The sequence below is a fragment of the Danio rerio genome, chromosome 5 (genome assembly GCF_052040795.2).
Source record: "Danio rerio strain M-AB ecotype USA chromosome 5, GRCz13ab, whole genome shotgun sequence".
In the NCBI taxonomy this organism is placed as follows: Eukaryota; Metazoa; Chordata; class Actinopteri; order Cypriniformes; family Danionidae; genus Danio; species Danio rerio.
The window spans coordinates 22,497,501-22,518,228 of NC_141025.1; the positions used below are offsets into that span (position 1 = coordinate 22,497,501).

The 20,728-nt window shown below is 34.8% G+C and overlaps 1 protein-coding gene across 5 annotated transcripts in view; it reads right to left on the minus strand.

Annotated features, from left to right (window-relative positions):
- tenm1 (teneurin transmembrane protein 1) overlaps positions 1–20,728 on the minus strand; it is a 542,406-nt gene that overhangs the window by 150,431 nt on the left and 371,247 nt on the right. For all 5 annotated transcript variants that reach the window (XM_087253398.1, XM_087253395.1, XM_087253397.1 and 2 more), the window contains 2 exons: positions 14,837–15,074; positions 3,634–3,872 (listed from right to left, as the gene is read on the minus strand). In XM_087253398.1, the coding sequence (XP_087109524.1) occupies positions 3,634–3,872; positions 14,837–15,074 (477 nt within the window). The remainder of the gene's footprint in view (positions 1–3,633; positions 3,873–14,836; positions 15,075–20,728) is intronic.

Below are 20,728 nucleotides of genomic sequence, written 5' to 3' on the forward strand. Positions count from 1 at the left end.
TAAAGTGCCATAAAAGCTGTGAATAACATATGACTCATTTGCTATTTCTCACAAAAAATGATCAAATCAGAATCCCCACAAATTCAGTTTCATTTAGAGGGAAGTTTGTGTGAATTGTGTGTGTGTGTGTGTGTGTGTGTGTGTGTGTGTGTGTGTGTGTGTGTGTGTGTGTGTGTGTGCGTGAGAATCATAGAAGTAACTGTTAAACTGATCTAAGTGCTATAAAATGATAAGTGAAATTAATTAAAAGTGGTGTAAATACAGTGCATTTGGAAAGTATTTAGAGCTTTAATTTTTTTCACAATTTTTATGTTACAGCTTATTCCAAAACAGATTAAATTCATTTATTTCCTCTAAATTCTACAGTCTATACCCCATAATGGCAATGTGAAAAAATAGTTTTTGAAATTGTTGCAAACTTATTTAAAATAAAAGACGTGAAAAATCCAATGTATATAAGTGTTTACAGCCTTTTCCGTAAAGCTCTAAATTGAGCTCAGGAACATTCTGTTTCCGTTGATCATTCTTGAGATGTTTCAGCAGCTTAATTGGAGTTCACCTGTGGTAAATTCAGTTGATTGGGCATGATTTGAAAAGGCATACACCTGTCTATATAAGGTCCCAGGGTTTAGAGTGCATGTCAAAGCACAAACAAAGCATGAAGACAAAGGAATTGTCTGTAGATCTCCGAGACAAGATTGTCTCAAGGAACAAGGCTGGGGAAGGTTACAGAATTTTTTCTGCTGCTCTGAAAGTTCGATTCAGCACAGTGGCCTTTATATAAGTCGAAGATGTTTGGAACCACCAGGACTCTTCCTAAAGCTGGCCGGACATCTAATATGTGGGATCGGGGGAGAAGGGCCTTAGTCAGGGAGGTGATCAATAACCCAATGGTCACTCTGTCTGAGCTTCAGCGTTCTTCTGTAGAAAGAGGAGAACCTTAAAAAAGGACAACCATCTGTGCAGCAATCCACCAATCAGGCCTGTATGGTAGAGTGGGCAGACCGAAGTCACTATCTGCTTAGAATTTGCCAAAAGGCATCTGAAGGACTCTCGGACAATAAGAAACAAAAATCTCTGGTCTGATGAGACTAAAAATGAACTCTTAGGAGTGAATGCCAGACATTGCGTTTGGAGAAAACCAGGCACCGCTCATCACCCGGCTAATACCATCCCTACAGTGAGGCATGGTGGTGGCAGAATCATGCTGTGGGGATGTTTTTCAGCAGCAGGAACTGGAAGACTAGTCAGGATAGAGAGAAAGATGAATGCAGCAATGTATAGAGACATCGAGAATGAAAATCTGCTTCAGAGTGCTCTTGACCTTACCCGGGGCGACGGTTCATCTTCCAGCAGGACAACTCAAAGCATATCGCCAAAATATTAATGGAGTGGCTTCACAACAACTCCAGCCAGAGCCTAGACCTAAATCCTATTGAACATCTCTGGAGAGATCTGAAAAAGGCTGTACATCATCGCTTCCCATCCAACCTGATAGAGCTTGAGGCCCCGTTTACACTAGTGCGTTTTAGTTTTAAAACGGCGTTTTAGAATGAAAACGATCCGCGTCCACACTCGCGTTTCATCCAGCGTTTCTGAACTGCTCTCCGTCCACACCAAAACGCTGAAAACGCACATCACGTGACCACACACACACACTCTCAGGCAAGCGCTGTAGCCAATCTACCCAGATGAGAGCTGTGCTAGTCGGACTTCTCATCAAGCATCTCCCGCTGGATCTAACCTCACTATATTTATTAAACGGAATATTTCTTTCATCTTGTTGTCTTTATTTAACGACATATTCATTGGACATTGGAATCTATTACTTGTTCTCAGGTAACGTGTTTTGGCTAAGCGCAAAGATAAGTTAATGATTAATGTAAGCACGTACATTCTGTATATTGACTGATCGCTTGCCTTTATTTCCTATAATGTATAAACTTATTGTATGTTATACTTTTATAATGGCCATTATCGATTAAAACTGATATTCAGCAAAGAGAGGGTGTGTTTCGTATTTTCACTGAAATTGAAAGGAGGCAGTTGTTATCGGCTCCGTTTTGTTATAAATATCCACACAGTGAAGATGACGCTCATATATGCAGCACGACGCCTCAACATTTCTGCTGTCTGTTTAGTTGTTAATATTAAAATGAAAATAGGCAGTTCCATCATGTTTACATTTTATTGTTGAGAAAGTAAAACAACGTAGCCAGGGTGATGTGAATGAAGTTATAAAGTACACTGTTCCCTTTGAAGATTTACCCGTGTCCTCGGTATAGTCTGTTTTCCATATCAAACTGAGAAGAAGAGACTGCAGCCATGATCAAACTTGCGAAGTTTTAACTTACACGGAGAAGATGCAGGACTGAACTGTGCGTGTTAGGCTACTTAATATTCAGGAAAAGCCCCAATCAGAGAGGCGAATGTCTGCAGCCCCGCCTCCATTTTCAGATGTCTCCGTTTTCCATCATCCACATTGAGACGGAGCAGCAGCGTTTTAGAATGAAAACGGCCTCTCCAGCGTTTTCAAAAAGCTCCGTTTTCGGCGCTCGAGAACTCCGGCGTAGTGTGGACGGATGGCGTAACCGTAGCAAAACTTATGCGTTTTCAAACTAAAACGCATTAGTGTAAACGGGGCCTGAGAAGTACTGCAAAGAGGAATGGGCAAAAATTTCCAAAGACAGGTGTGCCAAGCTTGTGGCATCATATTCAAAAACACTTGAGGCTGTAATTGCTGTCAAAGGTGCATCAACAAAGTATTAAGCAAAGGCTGGGAATACTTACGTACATATGATTTTTCAGGTTTTTTTATGTGTAATAAATTTGCAATCTTTTCAAAAACTCTTTTTTCACATTGTCATTATGGGGTATTGTGTGTAGAATTTTAAGGAAATAAATGAATTTAATCCATTTTGGAATAAGCTGTAACATAAAAAAATGTGGAAAAAGTGAAGCGCTAAAAATACTTGAAATGTATATTTATTATATGACAAAATCTTTGTTTTTCAAGCCGAATGTGATTTACATCTACTTTGAGATTATAGTTCAGCAGATTTACACACCGTAAAACATAAATGAACATTACGAACATCAGATATGCCCAGCAATCATTAAAACGTGTTTGGGAATTCTAGAGGTCCTCGTTTCATTAGCGTGAAACACATGATTAGTGTTTAAGAGACTGCGAGTGAACTTCTGACCAGAAACTTTATTAACTGCCGCCTTTCAAACGCTAATGGATGAAACCTTTTACCCTAATGTTTTCCTCTAAAACACACATCATTTTTTTTTTGTGCATGCAATTTTCAACAGAAACGCCCGTGAGAGGGTGAACGCTGAAGAAAATTAAGATCACACACTAAGGTGCTCTCTCTCTTTCCCACACACACCGACGGTGACTTGGCTAAACAAAACTTTAACACCATTAACCTCTGAATGGCCTTGTGGGATATTTACACTTTCATCTCTCGTTCTCCCTCATCCCTCGTTCATAAATATTCATCTCTCTAATAGAGTTTTTCACAGTGTGAGTTCTGCTAATTCCATATGACCCCAACCAGCATGACAGCAGCCATGGACCAGCCAGAGAGAGAAAGAGAGAGAGAGAGTCATAGATAAGAGACTCACCGATGATGTACGTCAGCAGAAGAGCAAGAGTCAGCGTAATTGCACTGGCGCTCAAAGCTGTGCATTTCCAGTTACAGCAGCGGTAGGGTTTACTGAAGGAGAAGAGCGGTCTGGAGAGGGTGGTTCTGGGTAGGGGTCTTGGCGGCGGCGAGTACACCGTGCTGGACGTCAGGGGGTAATTCTGATTGGCTGCGTTGAAAATGGCAGAGGAACCTGAACCGTGCTTGAACAGGAAGTGCCTGTGGAGGAAAGGAATTACAGTGTTATATTCTGTTTGATTTGTCAAATTAATTTGGTTATTAAGGCGAGACACTACAGGCAAAAGTATTTTTTCATGCAAATGCAAATTTTGGGATTTGGGGCTTTTTTGGTTTTTCGTAAAAAAAAAAAAAATTCAGTCGAATGGAAAATGTTCTTTTGTCGCACTATATTATTATTTTTTTCTGTAGAATTAATACATGCTATTTTAAAGGTTTTTAAAGTCAGAATTATTAAACCCCCTGAATTATCAGCCCCCCTGTTTATTTTCCCCTAATTTCTGATTAACGGAGAGATTTTTTAAACACATTTCTAAACATAATAGCTTTAATAACTCATTTCTACTAACTGATTTATTTTATCTCTGCCATAATGACAGTAAAATTTATTTGACTAGATATTTTTCAAGACACTTTTATACAGCTTAAAGTGACATTTAAAGGCTTAACTGGGGTAATTAGGTTAACTAGGCAGGTTAGAGTGATTAGGCAAGTTATTGTTTAATGATGGTTTGTTCTGTAGACTTTTGGAAAAATATATAGCTTAAAGGGGCTAATAATTTTGACCTTAAAATGTTTTTAAAAAAAAAAACTGCTTTTATTCTAGCCGATAAAAAACAAATAAGACTTTCTCCAGAAGAAAAAAACATTATCAGATATACTGTGAAAATTTCTTTGCTCTGTTAAAAATAATTTGGGAAATATATAAAAAAAAAAAACTCAAAGAGGGGCTAATAATTCTGACTTCAACTGTATGATTTTTAAATGCTTTTACAGACGGATACTGTATGTTGATGTTCATACTTAATTTGCCTGACTATATATAGTTAAAGTCAAAATTATTATAATTTATTTTGTCTTTTTCTAATATTTCTCAAATGATGTTTATCAGAGGCGGTTCATTCCGCTGTGGCAGCCCCGAATTAATAAAGGGACAAAGCCGAAAAGAAAATGAATGAATGAATGAAGGAATGTTTAACAGAGCAAGGAATTTTTCAGTTTTTCCTATAATAGTTATTATTCTGGAGAAAGTCTTATTTGTTTTATTTTGGCTAAAATAAAGCAGCTTTTAATTTAAAACGTAAAAAAAAAAAAAAAATATATATATATATATATATATATATATATATATATATATATATATATATATATATATATATATATATATATATAAGCCTTATTTGCATATTTAAATATACAATTTTTTGAAAGCTTATACAAAAACCTTTAGAATTTTGAATGTAATCACACTATTGGGTTAATACCGTTATAATAATACTAATACTAATACTAATACTACTACTAATAATAATAATAATAATAATAATAATAATAATAATAATAATAATTATTATTATTATTATTATTATTATTATTATTCTATTCATACCATATTATACCATATTCATCTGCAGTGCCTTGCCTTAATAGCTCAAAAAACACCAAACTCACAATCCACCATTAGGAAAGAGTCAATGAGAGCCAAAAAGAGCCAAAAAGATCAAGACAGAAATGGTGTGAGGAAAAGCAAGAGGTGCAGTCGCTCTCGCTTGCTTTGGTTACTAATTGGAGTCATTTGCTCTCACGTGCATTTAATTACAGATATTTAGCACCAGAGATTAATGAGCCATTATTAATAGATAACATCCCTTGCATTAATTATGATATTAATTACACAGAGGAGTCCATTCTTAGAGTAATTAAAAGGTGCCTACTTAAAAACAATTTACTCTGAGATGCACAGTCCTGCGTTATCCTGTGCTATCTGATGTTACAGTGGCAGGCAGTTACCTAAAAACAAAAAGGATAAGAAATCATTTGTTTTTTTAAATATTAAGATGTTCACATTTTTACAAACATAAAAAGACACACTTTGTATACATGTACACCAATGAAATACTTGCAATTACTTTTGTAATTGTTATAATCTTTAAGCTGTATTAAAATTTACTTCTATGTTGAAGAAAATAAAATAAGGCAATTAAAGCAAAAATATTAAGTAAGAATTAATGTTAAGTAAAGTTAAATTTACGTTAAAATGTACAGTTAAAATGTATAACAAAATATTAAATGGTAATATTTGGTACTTAAATATGTTCACATGATCTAACAATGACAAATAATTATAAAGCATTCATTAATCTTAGTTACCATTACTTATATTTACTAATGATTTATTACAAATTTAAATAGCTGTAGTACATAAATAAAATAAAACATACATAAAACATTACTTTAACATTGTATAATAATATTTCATGTGTCAGTGACTTTAATGGTTAATGTGAAAATCCACAATACTTACAGTTTACAGCCCAATTCGATTTTAGCTAATGTTAGATGGAACATTTACTACTACATTGTACTTGTTTATTTGTTTTCTTTTATCACCAAGATAAGTTCCTCTTGTGTGTAAAAACAACATCTATTTTAAAACAGTAATCACAATACCATGAAAACGTGATATTTTTGTCCAGGGTTATCGTACCGTCAGAATCTTCTATCGGCCCATGCCTAGAGATAAATAAAGGTTTTGTTTAAATCTGTATTATTTATACTAGTAATCTATAGTTTATAGTAAACCCCAACCGTAATCTTTAAAAAATGCATTTGCCAAAAAAAAAAATCAGAAATGGCTCTTTGCTGAAAAAGGTTCCAGACACCAGCACTAACACCTCTATATACAGTATGTATTGATATCAGAATAGTGCATCTGTTACAATACTGTAACATTTGTCTTGCTTAATATCTTGCTTAACTAACTAACTACTGTAGCTTTAAGTGCCTAATTGTAAAAACAAGAATAAAGTAGTTTTGGAAATACAGTGCTCAGTATATATAATTACACCCCTTACAAAACCATCTTTAAAGTTAAAAGTTTTAATAGGAAGTTATATAATATTATTTTTGTGCATATAAATTAGATTAGACAGTACTAAAACCAAATAACTTATGATAATTGTCCAAAAACTAATACACCCAAATTTATATGTTATAAAAGCATAATAAATACAAATTTTAAAAAGAGGAAAAATCAAGAGAAGCAAAACAATTATAATATTTTGTTGAAATTTTGTAGGATGTAATACAAAGTATTTTTTTTTTTTTGCAATAATTTGCTTGAATTTAATTGTATTATCTTTCAATTTCTAAATATGTTTGGTGAATAAAATATTATTTTAATAAATATATCTGTTTAATGAATCTGTTTTGTTTAAATGCACCAAAAAACATTGCCTATATTGCCTGAGAAAATGCTAAAATATTTTAAAATAGGATGTACTCAATTATGCTGAGCACTGTATGTGTGCATAATGTCATAATTTAATAAAAAGTCAACCAAAGTATTTTAGATGAAGTTTACCAATTTAAGTTTACCAATTTCACATGAAGTTTACCAGTTACACCATTTAGGACACTGCATGTCAACTATCCTACTTCTAAAAGCACCTGTAGCTATTGTCCTAATTTAAAATCAAATTTCCCTTTTTATCAGGACATGTGGTAAGTCTATGTGGCACACAGGCACAGATACAAGGCCATTTAGCCGTGTCATCACGATGACAGCCAGATTGACAGATAGCTATGGGGAAATTGGTTACAGCTTTTAGGTCAAAAGCCCAAAGGCAACAGAAGAAAGATCTTCAAATTCCCAAGACACACATAGATTCTCAACAGCAATTGATCCCTCTGCAACATCAGCGAGTGCTGGAGCAGAGTAAACGTGTGCAACTCTTCCAAAGACACAGAGGGTCAATCGATAGAAAGGACCAAAATCATTGAAAGGTAGATCAGTCTAAACACATTTACAAGTTCATATGCTGATGGGGCAGAAAAAAAAGCACGATGACATCAATATGGATTGAAGATGATGGAGAAAAACTGCACACATGCACACACACACAAACACTCACACATGCGGGTCCATGTTTATATTGTAGTAGGGACGTTCCATCTGCTGTTGTTTAAATTTAGCTAATTACTACACCCAAAACTAAACCCTACCCCCTATGCGCCGCTTTGGCATTTTCGGATTTTTTTTATTGAAACACTGTTTAGCCCATTTATGATGTTGTTTTTATTGTTGTGACTTCCCAAAGGCACCCACAAAATGGGTCGTTTCAGGTTTTACTATATTTCTGGGACATTTGGGCCTTACAAACTTACCAAATAAGACTGTGCTAATGTAAGACGCTCACAAAAGAACAAGCCTATAAAATATAGCAATTTTGCAGTCAAAATATATATGACAAATTATACAAACTGATTACATCACTAGCTACTTGTGTGTGTTAATCACAACTAATTTAATATATTATACAATTATTATTATTATTATTATTATTAATTATTATTATTATTATTATACAACAAGAACAATAACAACAATAATATCAATAATAGTATTAAGAACAACAATAATAACAACAATAACAATACTACTAATAATAATAACAACAACTATTATTATTATTATTTTTAATATTATTGCATACAAGTACATCAAAAATACCATTTGATGTCAAAATATTGGCATTTCAGTTTTGCAAAATCCAGTTAAATTTTATTAATTCTATTTTAGATATTTACTATATTTACTAATTCAATTAGTGTCAATTCAAGGCATTGCTGTTTTAATTTTAGTAATTAATTAATAGTGCTAGGTGAATCCCTTAATAAGAGCATACTTTCCTACCATAGCAACTAAAGTACCAAAGGACTTGCAGTAGTAAGATGATCCAATGTCAAAATGTAAAGAAACCTCAAAATGTACAGTTGATACAGTTTCAGGGTCAGATGTAGGCGAGCTGAGTCAATGAGGATATGTGCAGATCTGCTCAAGCAAGTTTTGGTTATTTGTGTACAGTGTCTTACATGGACATCTTACAAAGCCCTGAAAAGAGCATTTAAATGAGCATGGAATGGCAAAAATGAAGCTTGACTCTGAGAGAAAAACCGCAGTTTACCTCAGCCACTAAAAAAGAGAAAGTTAATTTCACACTTAGAGACGCAGAACTAATCCTGTCTTTATTTACTGTAGAATAAATAAATATCAATTAACACTCTGAAAAACAAAGGGAAGGAGTGAGATGAACGTAAAAAGACAAAAAGAGACAGAAAAGAGCAGGTGTGAACACAGGAGATCACAGTTTTACAAATCAGATTTTGACTGTCTGAAAATAAATATTCCACCGCACAGACTGCTTTTCTAGCACAAATCTCAAATTCATGTAGTCAAGGTGCAACATTGTTTAGGTCTCATTTTTTAAAGCAAACACTTTTGAATTACTGTCAAATATGTCATGAATATAGAAAACAATTTCAGACAGAAAAAATAAAGCCTTTTTTAGAGAAGACTAGATGGCTAAAGCAAGATAACACAGACAAAAAAATGCATAAACTGAAGACATTTGAATGAATATTAATATTTTAATATATGTAATAATATATTTACATATGGTAGTGGCCCAGCTGAGACTCAAACCTGTGGCTTTCTTGCTGTGAGGCGACAGTGCTACTACTGAGCCACCATGCCGCCCCAAGCATGTAGAGTTAAAGTCAGAATTATTTTGAATTCTTTTTTCTTTTTTTATATATTTCCCAAATTATGTTTAACAGAGCAATGAAATTTTCACAGTACGTCTGATATTATTTTTTCTTCTGAATTAAGTCTTTGTTTTATTTCAGCAACAATAAAAGCAGTTTTTAATTTTTAAAAAAACATTTTGAGGTAAAAAATATTAGCCCCTTTAAGCAATATTTTTTTCGATAGTCTACAGAACAAACCATCGTTATACAATAACTTGCCTAATTACCCTAACCTGCCTAGTTAACCTAATTAACCTAGATAAGCCTTAAAAATTTCACTTTAAGCTATATAGAATTGTCTTGAAAAATATCTAGTCAAATATTATTTACTGTCATCATGGCAAAGATAAAATAAATCAGTAATTAGAAATGAGTTATTAAAACTATTATGTTTAGAAATGTGTCGAAAAAAATCTCTCCGTAAACAGAAATTGGGGGGAAAAAAACAAAACAGGGGGGCTAATAATTCAGGGAAGGCTAATAATTCTGACTTCAACTGTATATTTTAAATCGATTATTTTACATTTTATATTATTCATGTTTGTTCATTTAATTATTTGATATATAGTAATAAATCATGTTAGACAAAACAAAAGCTGTTATATATATATATGTCTAACAATTATTTTAAATATTTTATTTTTTATGTAGAAAGAAATAACCAATTTTGTTTATTTATATATTATATTATTATTATGTTATATTAAGTTATATGTTATTAAAACTAAAAAATCGACTTGGTACACATTAGCATGGGAATAATGCTAGCAAATGCTTTAAACTCATATGCATGTCATCTATGCTGTATATTAAATACTGTATACAGGACATACAGTATACAGTGCATGGCCAGTCAATCAGCCAGTGCTCGGAATAATATGCTGATGGGAGTGATTCTCCTCTGTGCATTAATGTTGCTCTATTGATCCAGATTTAATTGAGAAAGTTCATTTGGGAGAGAGAAACATGTCAGCAGGTATAGACATCTCCATGATGATGACACCTTCTCAATACAATGACAATGTCATTGGGCCCTATAGGTTCGAGCTTTTGTTTAAACCTGGCCAGACTCTCTCAGACAACTTTTACACCTGAGGACTTTTCTGACATGGTGGATTTTTCCAAACAGATCTACAACATTGGTAAATCTGCTTCACTTTAAATTCAGCCTAAACTGAAAGACTTTTATTATGTTGATTTACTTCCAACTGAATATTAAGTAAGAGATGGGGCTTTCATATTATGATCGTTCCTCATAGCAAACTAACGGTGGTTAGTTATATTGTGGCAAAAGCCACCAACAGAAAAGAACCGCATCTCCAAATGCAGAAGCAAATGCTCAGACAAAAAAAAGGGATGTCCAGATCCGATCACGTAAACAGACTTGATCAGAATCAGACATTTCCTCCCGATCAGGACTTGAACATTTAAACAGCAAAAACAGCAACATGTGCGGCACTTTAACGCAGAGACATTTTGTTGCAAAGTTGATGACGCATTAGCAAATTCTGACATATATATATATATATATATACATACATACATACATACATACATACATATATAGATGGATGGATGGATGGATGGATGGACGGACGGACATATATATAGATGGATGGATGGATGGATAGATTGACACAGTATATATATATATATATATATATATATATATATATATATATATATATATATATATATATATATATATATATATATATATATATATATATATATATATATATATATTATATTATATTATATTACATTCCTAAGAAATCTTTTTTTTTTTCCAGTGGCTTAACTTACACAGAATAATTGTTCTCCTAAAGAATAGCAATGTGCACTAGCAAAATAAACATTGTCAATTTTGATTTTCACACAGACCTTAACACTTAAAGTGTATGGCCATGTATACTCTGTGAGAAAACAAGGTTACATTTCAACACTGCTGGCTCCTTTCAGACACTTTATTCTCCTTTAAACGGAATAAAGTGATGTTTAGAAAACAGGACCGAAGCTGCTGGAAAAATACATAAGGGCTAAATTACCCAGCCTTCCTCTAATGGCTGCCAGCATAAACATTTCATTGCTGCCTGCTGCTTGTGGCGAGTTTAAAAAAGGTGCTGCAGTGCTCAATGTACTTCACAATACTTCTCTGATCTGTTATTAGGAGACAGCTGGATTCATATTATGGTAGCTTTATTTAATCACAACACGACGAAAACCCCTACATGCTTGACCAATACGCCAAATTGTCCTAAAACAATAAACATCTCTCCGGGTACATAACAGCTTTTAGCGTCGCATATGTGACTCAGCTTCGCTTGTTTGTTCAACTTCTCAGTCAAAATAAGTTTGACCGCTGCCGTCAAATTCACCTTGCTGGAAATCTGGAAAAGCCGACAAATGCGGGCTCATATGTATGCATGCGCACGCGGCTTTCATTTTCATCAATATCTTTGGGGTTTGTCTGTGTGTAAGACAATCACCCCAGGAAGACAGCTTCATTTCCTCACTCAAAGCAGACACGTCTATCCTTCATCATTTATTTACTCTCCCATTTCTCTCTTTCAGAAGAGTAGGTCAACCCTCAATCTTCATCTTCGCCATCATCATCATCATATCCCTCCATCTGTCGCTCACACAAACACATGCACACACACACATACAGTACTTGTAAATGTGATTTATGAAGACTCTCCATAGACGTAATGTAGTATATACAGTAAAAGAGACTTGTTACCCTAGTGCTACCCTCACAAACACCTGTGGCAAATTTAGAATGTCAAAAGACCTTGGTAATTATTAGTTTTAAACCATTTTGTATTATGAGGACACAAGGTATGTCCTCACAATACAAAATATACAAGACAACAAGGTCATACCCATGCATTATACAAGTTTTTCCTTGTAAATTACATAAACAAGCACACACACAGAAACGTCTGTTTTTTGTGTTTTGTGGGTACTTTCCTTAGACGTACTGTGCTCTTACCTTAACCCTACCCCTAAATCAAACTCTCACAGAAACCTGCTACAAATTTTGAATGTCAAAAGACCTTGTTAATTATGATGTTTAAACCATTTTGTATTATGAGGACACAAGGTATGTCCTCATAACCAGTTTATTATAGCAAAACTAGGTCAAACCAATGTCATTATACAAGTTTATCCTCGTAAACCACATAAACAAGCACACATGCAAAAATGTCTGGTGTTCATGTTTTGTTGATACTTTTCATAGACATAATAATGACGGTATGTTCTTTGTTCTTACCTCAACCCTACCCCTAAATCAAACCCTCACAGAAAACTGTGACAAACTTTGAATGTCAAAAGATCTTGTTAATTATGATGTTTAAACCATTTTGTATTATGAGGACATAAGGCATGCCTTTATAAACCAGTTTAATAGAGCACAACCAGGTCATGCCCATGTCATTATACAAGTTTGTCCTTGTAAACCACGTAAACAAGTACACACATAGAAATGTTTTGTGGGTATTTTCCATAGACATAATAAGGACTGTATGTTCTGTGCGCATACCTCAACCCTGCCCCAAATCCCACACAGAAAACCTTTTATAGTTTCACATTTTCAAAACACTTCATGATGTAGGATTTATGAGCCATTTTTCTTATTTAGAGAAAAAAAGTGTCCCAACAAGGTCAAAATTACTGATACTGCTCTACTTGAGGGGACATTTAGATGAAGACCAAGGTAGGGTCCCATAAGCTACAGTTCTTCCTTAAACTGCAATGTAAAGTCCACACTAGAGCCTTGGTAACTACTTGGTAAATTTGTGCTTCAGCTGCACCACATGTACTGCAGGCAAAGCGTAAATTAAATGACTTAATCCCCAATCAGAAGCCTTCAAATTGGAAATAAATAGCCTGACTGTCAGGATTCTGCCTACTGATAATTCATATTAATTTGTTACACTGTATATATGTTGTATATATACTGTATATTTGTTATACCGTAAACAACATACTGGGATATTGACAAATTTTGCCCTTTACAACGAAAAAAGGAAAAAGGAAAAAAGGCATTAAGTGTTTTTCTTTAATATTTGGTCTTTTTAATATATTAACTATTTAAGTGAAATATAGTCATGTAGGCTTATGTATTTTGTTTTAATATGCAATTTCACTACAGTGGTATTTTAAATCTAACTTTGTTGAACAAAAAGCATGTAAAAGTCACATGAATTCCTAGCCGTTCACACATCAGATCTATATACAATTTAATACCACATACGAAAACGGCACAGATCTGAATTGAAAAGATTAGATTCAACGCAGTTTGGGCTGTTCACACTGTCATGACAAAAACAGATCTGAGTCACATGTGGGCAGAAACATCAGATTCGAGCCACATTTGCCTGCAGTGTAAATGTAGCCTAACTGAATTGTTCATCTTTTTTCTTGTAGTCTGCCTGCTTAATAACTGCCAACAGGTCATTTTGAAGTTCCCCCAAAAGATACTTTACAGCCTACAAGTAATTTTAAACGTTCATGCCAACTTATTCTACTAACTCTAATCCGACTGTCTACTAATACTAAATAATAAAATTCTATGAGTGAGTTGGCATGTATTTAGAGATTAATTTACTTATAGCTGATTTATTCTCCTGTCTCATGTGCATCTGAATGGTCGGGTGGTGCTTTCGTGCAGTACCATACCTTTTTTACCATGGCTGATGCCGATCCGGACATGCACCTCTCATGAAATGTAAATACACATTGCAACAACGTATAGCACAAGCTCTGTGATTGGTCAGCTTGGTAGCATTGACAAGTGTGAGGGGGCAGTGAGCCGCAGGAAAAAAGCAAGACTGTTGGCGCAAGTATCGAGTCCTGTGGAGGAACTCCAGATGAATACTTTTGTTTTGTGTTTACTTCATAATTCAAGTTGTTGCCCATCTTCAAGTTCCTGCCTCTGAATGGGTGATTTGAACTACTTGTACAGTAAGTTATTATTACAGTTTTTCCAGTGTAAACAAAACACTCATTAAGAAACTTGATACAGAGGGAGACAGAAACATATAAGCCCTACTGTCAGCTAGTATTTCGGAAGTGTTATTGTAAGAGCAACACAAACAGAATGCACAAGTATAAATGCACAGCTAAGCGCAAGGCATGCGCCGGCGATCACTCGACGCTGAAGTATAATTCAGCCTTTGGTCAATAGAATGTCTATGGAGGACCACCAAACAAAGAGAAATCAAATGCACAAAGGTTTAGGTTTGGAGATATGTTGCAGAAAAAAAACTTAACTTATATATAAAACAATAGAAGTCAATGGGATACCCCACTATAACAGAAAAACAAGTGTGTGTGTGCTTGTATTTCACCTGGTCTCTAGTGGTATGTTGCTGTTCAGGGCCCAGGTATTGTGCGTCTGCCCATTGTCATCCTGTCCAGCTTTGTTCCCAGAGTCCAGCGGTTGGCATCGGGCAGGCAGCGTGCTCCTCTGCACCACCTCTGGAAGGGGAGCTGGTGCAGGACGGGCACAGGTACAAGCATGAGGCGGAGGAGGAGGAGGGGGCAGAGGTCGAAATGTAAACTGAGCCACAGGGCTGGAAGGGAGATCTTGAAAGGGAAAGAGAAAAGGAGAGATGTAATTATAATATTTAATGATAGTCTTCAAAGTGTCCATTTCCTGAGTGAGAAATGGGCCCCTTTTAAAAATCACATTGCCCTTGTTTCTCTTACAGCTTCTATTTTCTTGTCAAACTCAATGAACAGTAGGAAACGCTTCACTTGCAGCATGTATGTATTATGAATTTGAAAAGCTATTCTTTATGCATTAATGTCCCACAGCTTGTAATCATTTGTATGGCCTCATGTATTATATATATATAAGTATAATGCATTAAAACACACCATCAGCATTCCGCTTCCAGAGTTATGCAATGTTATCAAGCCCATTATACAGCATTATAGTTTTTAAAGATGCATTTATGAGTAGGCACTGCTGTAAGAAGCAACGCACAGTAAGCAAATGGGGAGCAAGTTTTTATTATATATATATATATATATATATATATATATATATATATATATATATATATATATATATATATATATGTATATATATATTAATTTATTCATTTTCTTTTCGGCTTAGTTCCTTTATTAATCCAGGGTCGCCACAGCGGCGGAATGAACTGCCAACGTATCCAGCACATGTTTCACACAGCGGATGCCCTTCCAGCCACAACCCATCAATGGGAAACATCCATACACACTCATTTACACACAAACACTACGGACAATCTTGCCTACCCATTTCACCTGTACTGCATGTCTTGGACTGTGGGGGAACCGGAGCACCAGAAGAAAACCCACACGAAAGCAGGGAGAACCTACAAACTCCACACAAAAATGGCAACTGACCCAGCTGAGGCTCGAACCAGCAACCTTTTTGCTGTGAGGCGACAGCACTACCTACTGCGCCACTGCGTCACTATATAAATCACTTTAAACATAAGATTGTCAGTAATGCCAAAAACTGATTCAATGTAATCAAAGGGATATCTCACCAAATAACTAAATATCTCAACCCTGGCTCATTATTGATATGTACCCCTTTATACATTCTGGACAGCGTGAAATACATCCTAGGAGGTAAGTTTTTGTTTTTGCAAATCCACCAGTGGTGGCTGTGTATGCTTTTTCAAATCTCCAATTTTTCTTGCAAGTGCCATTCGTGCATGCCCGTCTTGCGGAAATTCACCAGAGGCCACCGTCAACTGACTGACTGAACAACTAACCAATCTTCTCACCCACTCCTTCTCTAAACCCAACCGATAGTGTTTTCAAAAGCACATATTGACCTGAGGCAAGCAATCAGTTGGTTGCGCAAAAAGAAACAGAAACCGTCAGCAGTGTCATGACTAACCGTTCGTTTTAAAGATGAAATGTAGCCATATGAAGCTCTTGCTACATAACTAGCCAGAAATGTATATGTAAATTATATAAATATATATTTAAGCAAAACATAATACCAGCCATACATGCAAAGCACGAATAATGTCCTTCAATTCGGTTACACAGAGCGGCCGTCATCCTTGAACCAATCTCTATCATTGTAAGCTGCTTGCTGTTCTGTCTGTTCCACTGCTATATTTGATAGATGTTTGCTCACACTTTATTTTGCAGTCTGACGAGCGTCAAACACACAAAGCGCACAATTCACGCCACAGGATGCCTAATCCAGTCTTTGCATTGACTTTATAAGTAAATCACTCGTTCTTTATCCACGTATGCTTGCTGCACATGCTGCAAAACATTTCCCCCTACTTTCATGTTGTCATTTTTCAAAAGACACTCAAATACCTCACGTGCGCTGCATATGCAATTTCTATAAGTCATATAAAACTATAAGTTGCAAACTGAAATAAATATAATTTGATTATATGGTTTGAAATTGGATTTTTTATGAGATTTTTAATTTTTTGCGATTATTTTGCTAATTTTTGTGGATCACAAGATTTTGTGACTTTTTTTAAAAAATTGTTGGATTCAGCAATTGCAGACTGGCAAAAAACTAGGAGGTCTGTTATAGCAAATATATTGAAAAATTCTGGTTGTTGTGTTCCATTGACTTCCACAGTTTTTTCCTACTATAAAAAAGTCGATTCTTCATCAATCTTCAAAATGTCTTCTTTTGTGTTCAACAGAAGAAAAAAATGCTTACAAAAGTTTTAGAATAGGTTTTAGAATACATGATGAGGTAATTTTCGTTTTAGGGTGAACTAACCCTTTAATAAAATTTATACAATGTTACAGATCCAACATAACATGATAAATGATAATGAATTCATTACTCAAGTTAAGTTTAAATAAAACTTTCACACCCATGAAGTGACATCATTTGTTCTCCGTTTAATAGACGGCAGGAAAACAAATAAATACTTTTTGATTCATTATAACACAAATATTGGCACAATGTAAACATTAGTTAAATCTGTAAATAAACATGATTAAAATTACATGAGCAAACACTTTTTCTTTACTCGTGAAAAATACAAACTGAAAAGTAACAACGCTTCTCACCTAGCATCGCCTCAATAGTATCACAATTTAGTTAAGCCTAAATCTGCCAATTTTACAGCAAACACTTTCATGTTCATTATAATGAATTCAATTCATCTTTATTTCTTTAGCGCTTTTACAATGTAGATTATGTCAAAGCAGCTTAACATAGATGAAGTTCAGTTTCACAGTTGAAGTTCAGCTTTAGTTCAGTGTAATAATGTAAATGTCACTGCTGAAAGCTGAAACACTAATGAGCAACTCCAACAATTTTACATTCATAACTAGAAATTAAAACACACGAATCAAGGAAACAGGACAGCTAAAAGCAAAATATGCAGGATACAACATTCTAGACACCAAAGTTAAACTCCTGATACTTTACTCGTTACTTTGGAAAAGTAAAATTATTACATAAATACATTACTTATAACACGTTACCCCCTAACACTGGTAACAGCAGAACTGCCGTCCACATGGAGGTAAGCGCTCATCCGGTAGCACAAAAAGAAACATAAGCTGTCAGAGGTGCCTTAAAGATAAAATGCAGCTCTGGCAACATAAGTCGCACTATACAAAAATGTATACTGGGGTACATTTTCACAATGAGCCTGTATTGAAAAATCTGTCATCATTTACTGACACTTTACTTGTTTAAAACCTATATGAGTTTGTTCTGTTAAACCCAAATATATAGAAAGTTTTTAAAATATTCTGGTTGCTGTGACCTATTAACTTCCACAGTTTTTTCCTACAATAGAAGTTGATTCTTCAGCATTCTTCAAAATATCTTCTTTTGTGTTCAACAGAAGAAACGCACCGTTTAAAAAGGTACAAGAATACATGATTAGGTAATTTTCATTTTAGGGTGAACTAACCCTTTAATTAAATTCATACAATGCTAAAGATTCAACATAACAAGATAAATGATAATAAATTCATTACTCAAGTCCTTTAATAAAACTGTCACACCCATGAAGTGACATCATTTGCTCTCCTTCTAATAGACGGCAGGAAAACAAATAAAAACTTTTTTCAATTTCCCCATTTTACACAAATATTGGCACATTGTAAACATTAATTAAATCTGTAACTAAACATAATTAAAATTACATAAGCAAACACTTTTTCTTTACTCGTAAAAAATACAAGCTGAAAAGTAACAACGCTTCTCATCGAGCATCGCCTCAATGGTATCATAACTTAGTTTAGCCTAAATCTGCCAATTTTACAGCAAACACTTTCATGTTCATTATAATGAATTCAATTCACCTTTATTTCTTTAGCGCTTTTACAATGTAGATTATGTCAAAGCAGCTTAACATAGATGAAGTTCAGTTTCACAGTTGAAGTTCAGCTTCAGTTCAGTGTAATAATGTAAATGTCACTGCTGAAAGCTGAAACACTAATGAGCAACTCCAACAATTTTACATTCATAACTAGAAATTAAAACACATGAATCAAGGAAACAGGACAGCTAAAAGCAAAATATGCAGGATACAACATTCTAGACACCAAAGTTAAACTCCAGATACTTTGTAGCAAATCCAAAATGTGCTATTGTAAGTAAAACTTTAGTCTCTGGAAATCATATAGCATTATAACTGTGTGTACAATTCAGACATGTTGCAAAAAATGCATATTTAATTGGCTTACCTGTATAACAAATCTGTTCAGAATGCATTATAGGCTTCCAGCTGAGTGCTACTAAACCCTTTTTTTCCACTCAGGCTTGTTCAGCAGTCTCTCTATCTTCGCAAAACAACATATTTTCTACTTTAAGACACTTAAGCTTAAAGCTTCTACTTGAATTACAACTAGCTGAATCGTCTGTAAAAGCATCATAACAAGCGTCCACAAGTGTGTGCGTCCAGCTCCACAGAGACAGCGCGAGATCACAGAAACTCCATCTGATGTTGCAGCACCTGCACACACGCTGCGTTTTTCTATCATTTTCTCTTCTCTCTCATTTAAAATGAAGCTCAGGGTCTCACACCTACTGCTAAACTCATCCTGCTGGAAAAAAAGGATGATGCATACCGACACACAAACACACTCACATACTCTAAACGCAAACACATAAAAGCGTCTGATCCTTCCTTACTAATTCCATTAGGCTCTGATCTGGGTTATCTGTCTGTTTTAGTGAGCTGAAGATTCTCTTTATTATTTTTGTCCTTTTCTTTCTGTCCGTTCACTTCATGTCTTTTACTTAATCTCTTTTAAGAGTCGAAAATACTAATCTGAGAAGAGCACTTTCTGTTAGGAGATTTGACAAAGACACACACACACATCCAGGCGCACACACAAAGCTCTAAATTTCAATCTCAATGAATGGACTCAGACACAAAGAGAGCAGCCGAACAAATTCAATTAGGAAACCTCACTCTTAAAGCTCTGGGGTTGCATTACATTAGAGCTCTTTTACGCTCTCCATCACCCCAGAAAGTAGATAAAATCAACTCAAATTAACACTCTTTTAAAAACTATTTTGCACTTTCTAATGCAAAGTCACAATGGCAATAAGAGCTGATGTAAATGTGGGCAAATGCCACATGAAAAGTGGCGGTAGAACACTATGAAGGCACAGACACATACAAACTAAGCACCCCAAAAGCATACATTGGACTTAGTTTTAGCCAGCAAACACCTCTCTCCTCCTGAAACCATTCTCCATTATCTAATGCACTTAGAAACACATTGTATTTCACTTGGCTGTGGAGTTGAGAGCGAACAGCATTGATTTAGATTGGATTTGCTGATTAAATTAGGCTGTCTCTGATCTATGAGAATGTATGATGTTTTAGACAGTGTAAATGCACAACGGTTTAAATGGGAATAGACCTCTGAAGATAATATAATCAAAGCAACATCCTTCATCGACCCAGCAGCAAATAAAATTGAGACATTTCCCTCCGATAAAGCAGCATCCATCCATCCATCCATTAGTGGTGCAAAGGTACACATATTTGTTCTGAAGGTCTTTCTGTGCATTTGAGTATAATTTGCAAATATGGCATTGATTTAACCACAGCGCATGTGAGAAAAAAAAGAAGAAACTCCTTGTAGTATATAAGAAACTGTCTTTTCTATTCTGTCCAGGTCTGGCTTCCTCTTTACCTCCAGTTGTAACATAAAATTATGAATATCTTGTTGGCTTGTGTAATCACTCAAACGGTGTTTCAATAACAGAATGACAATAAAAC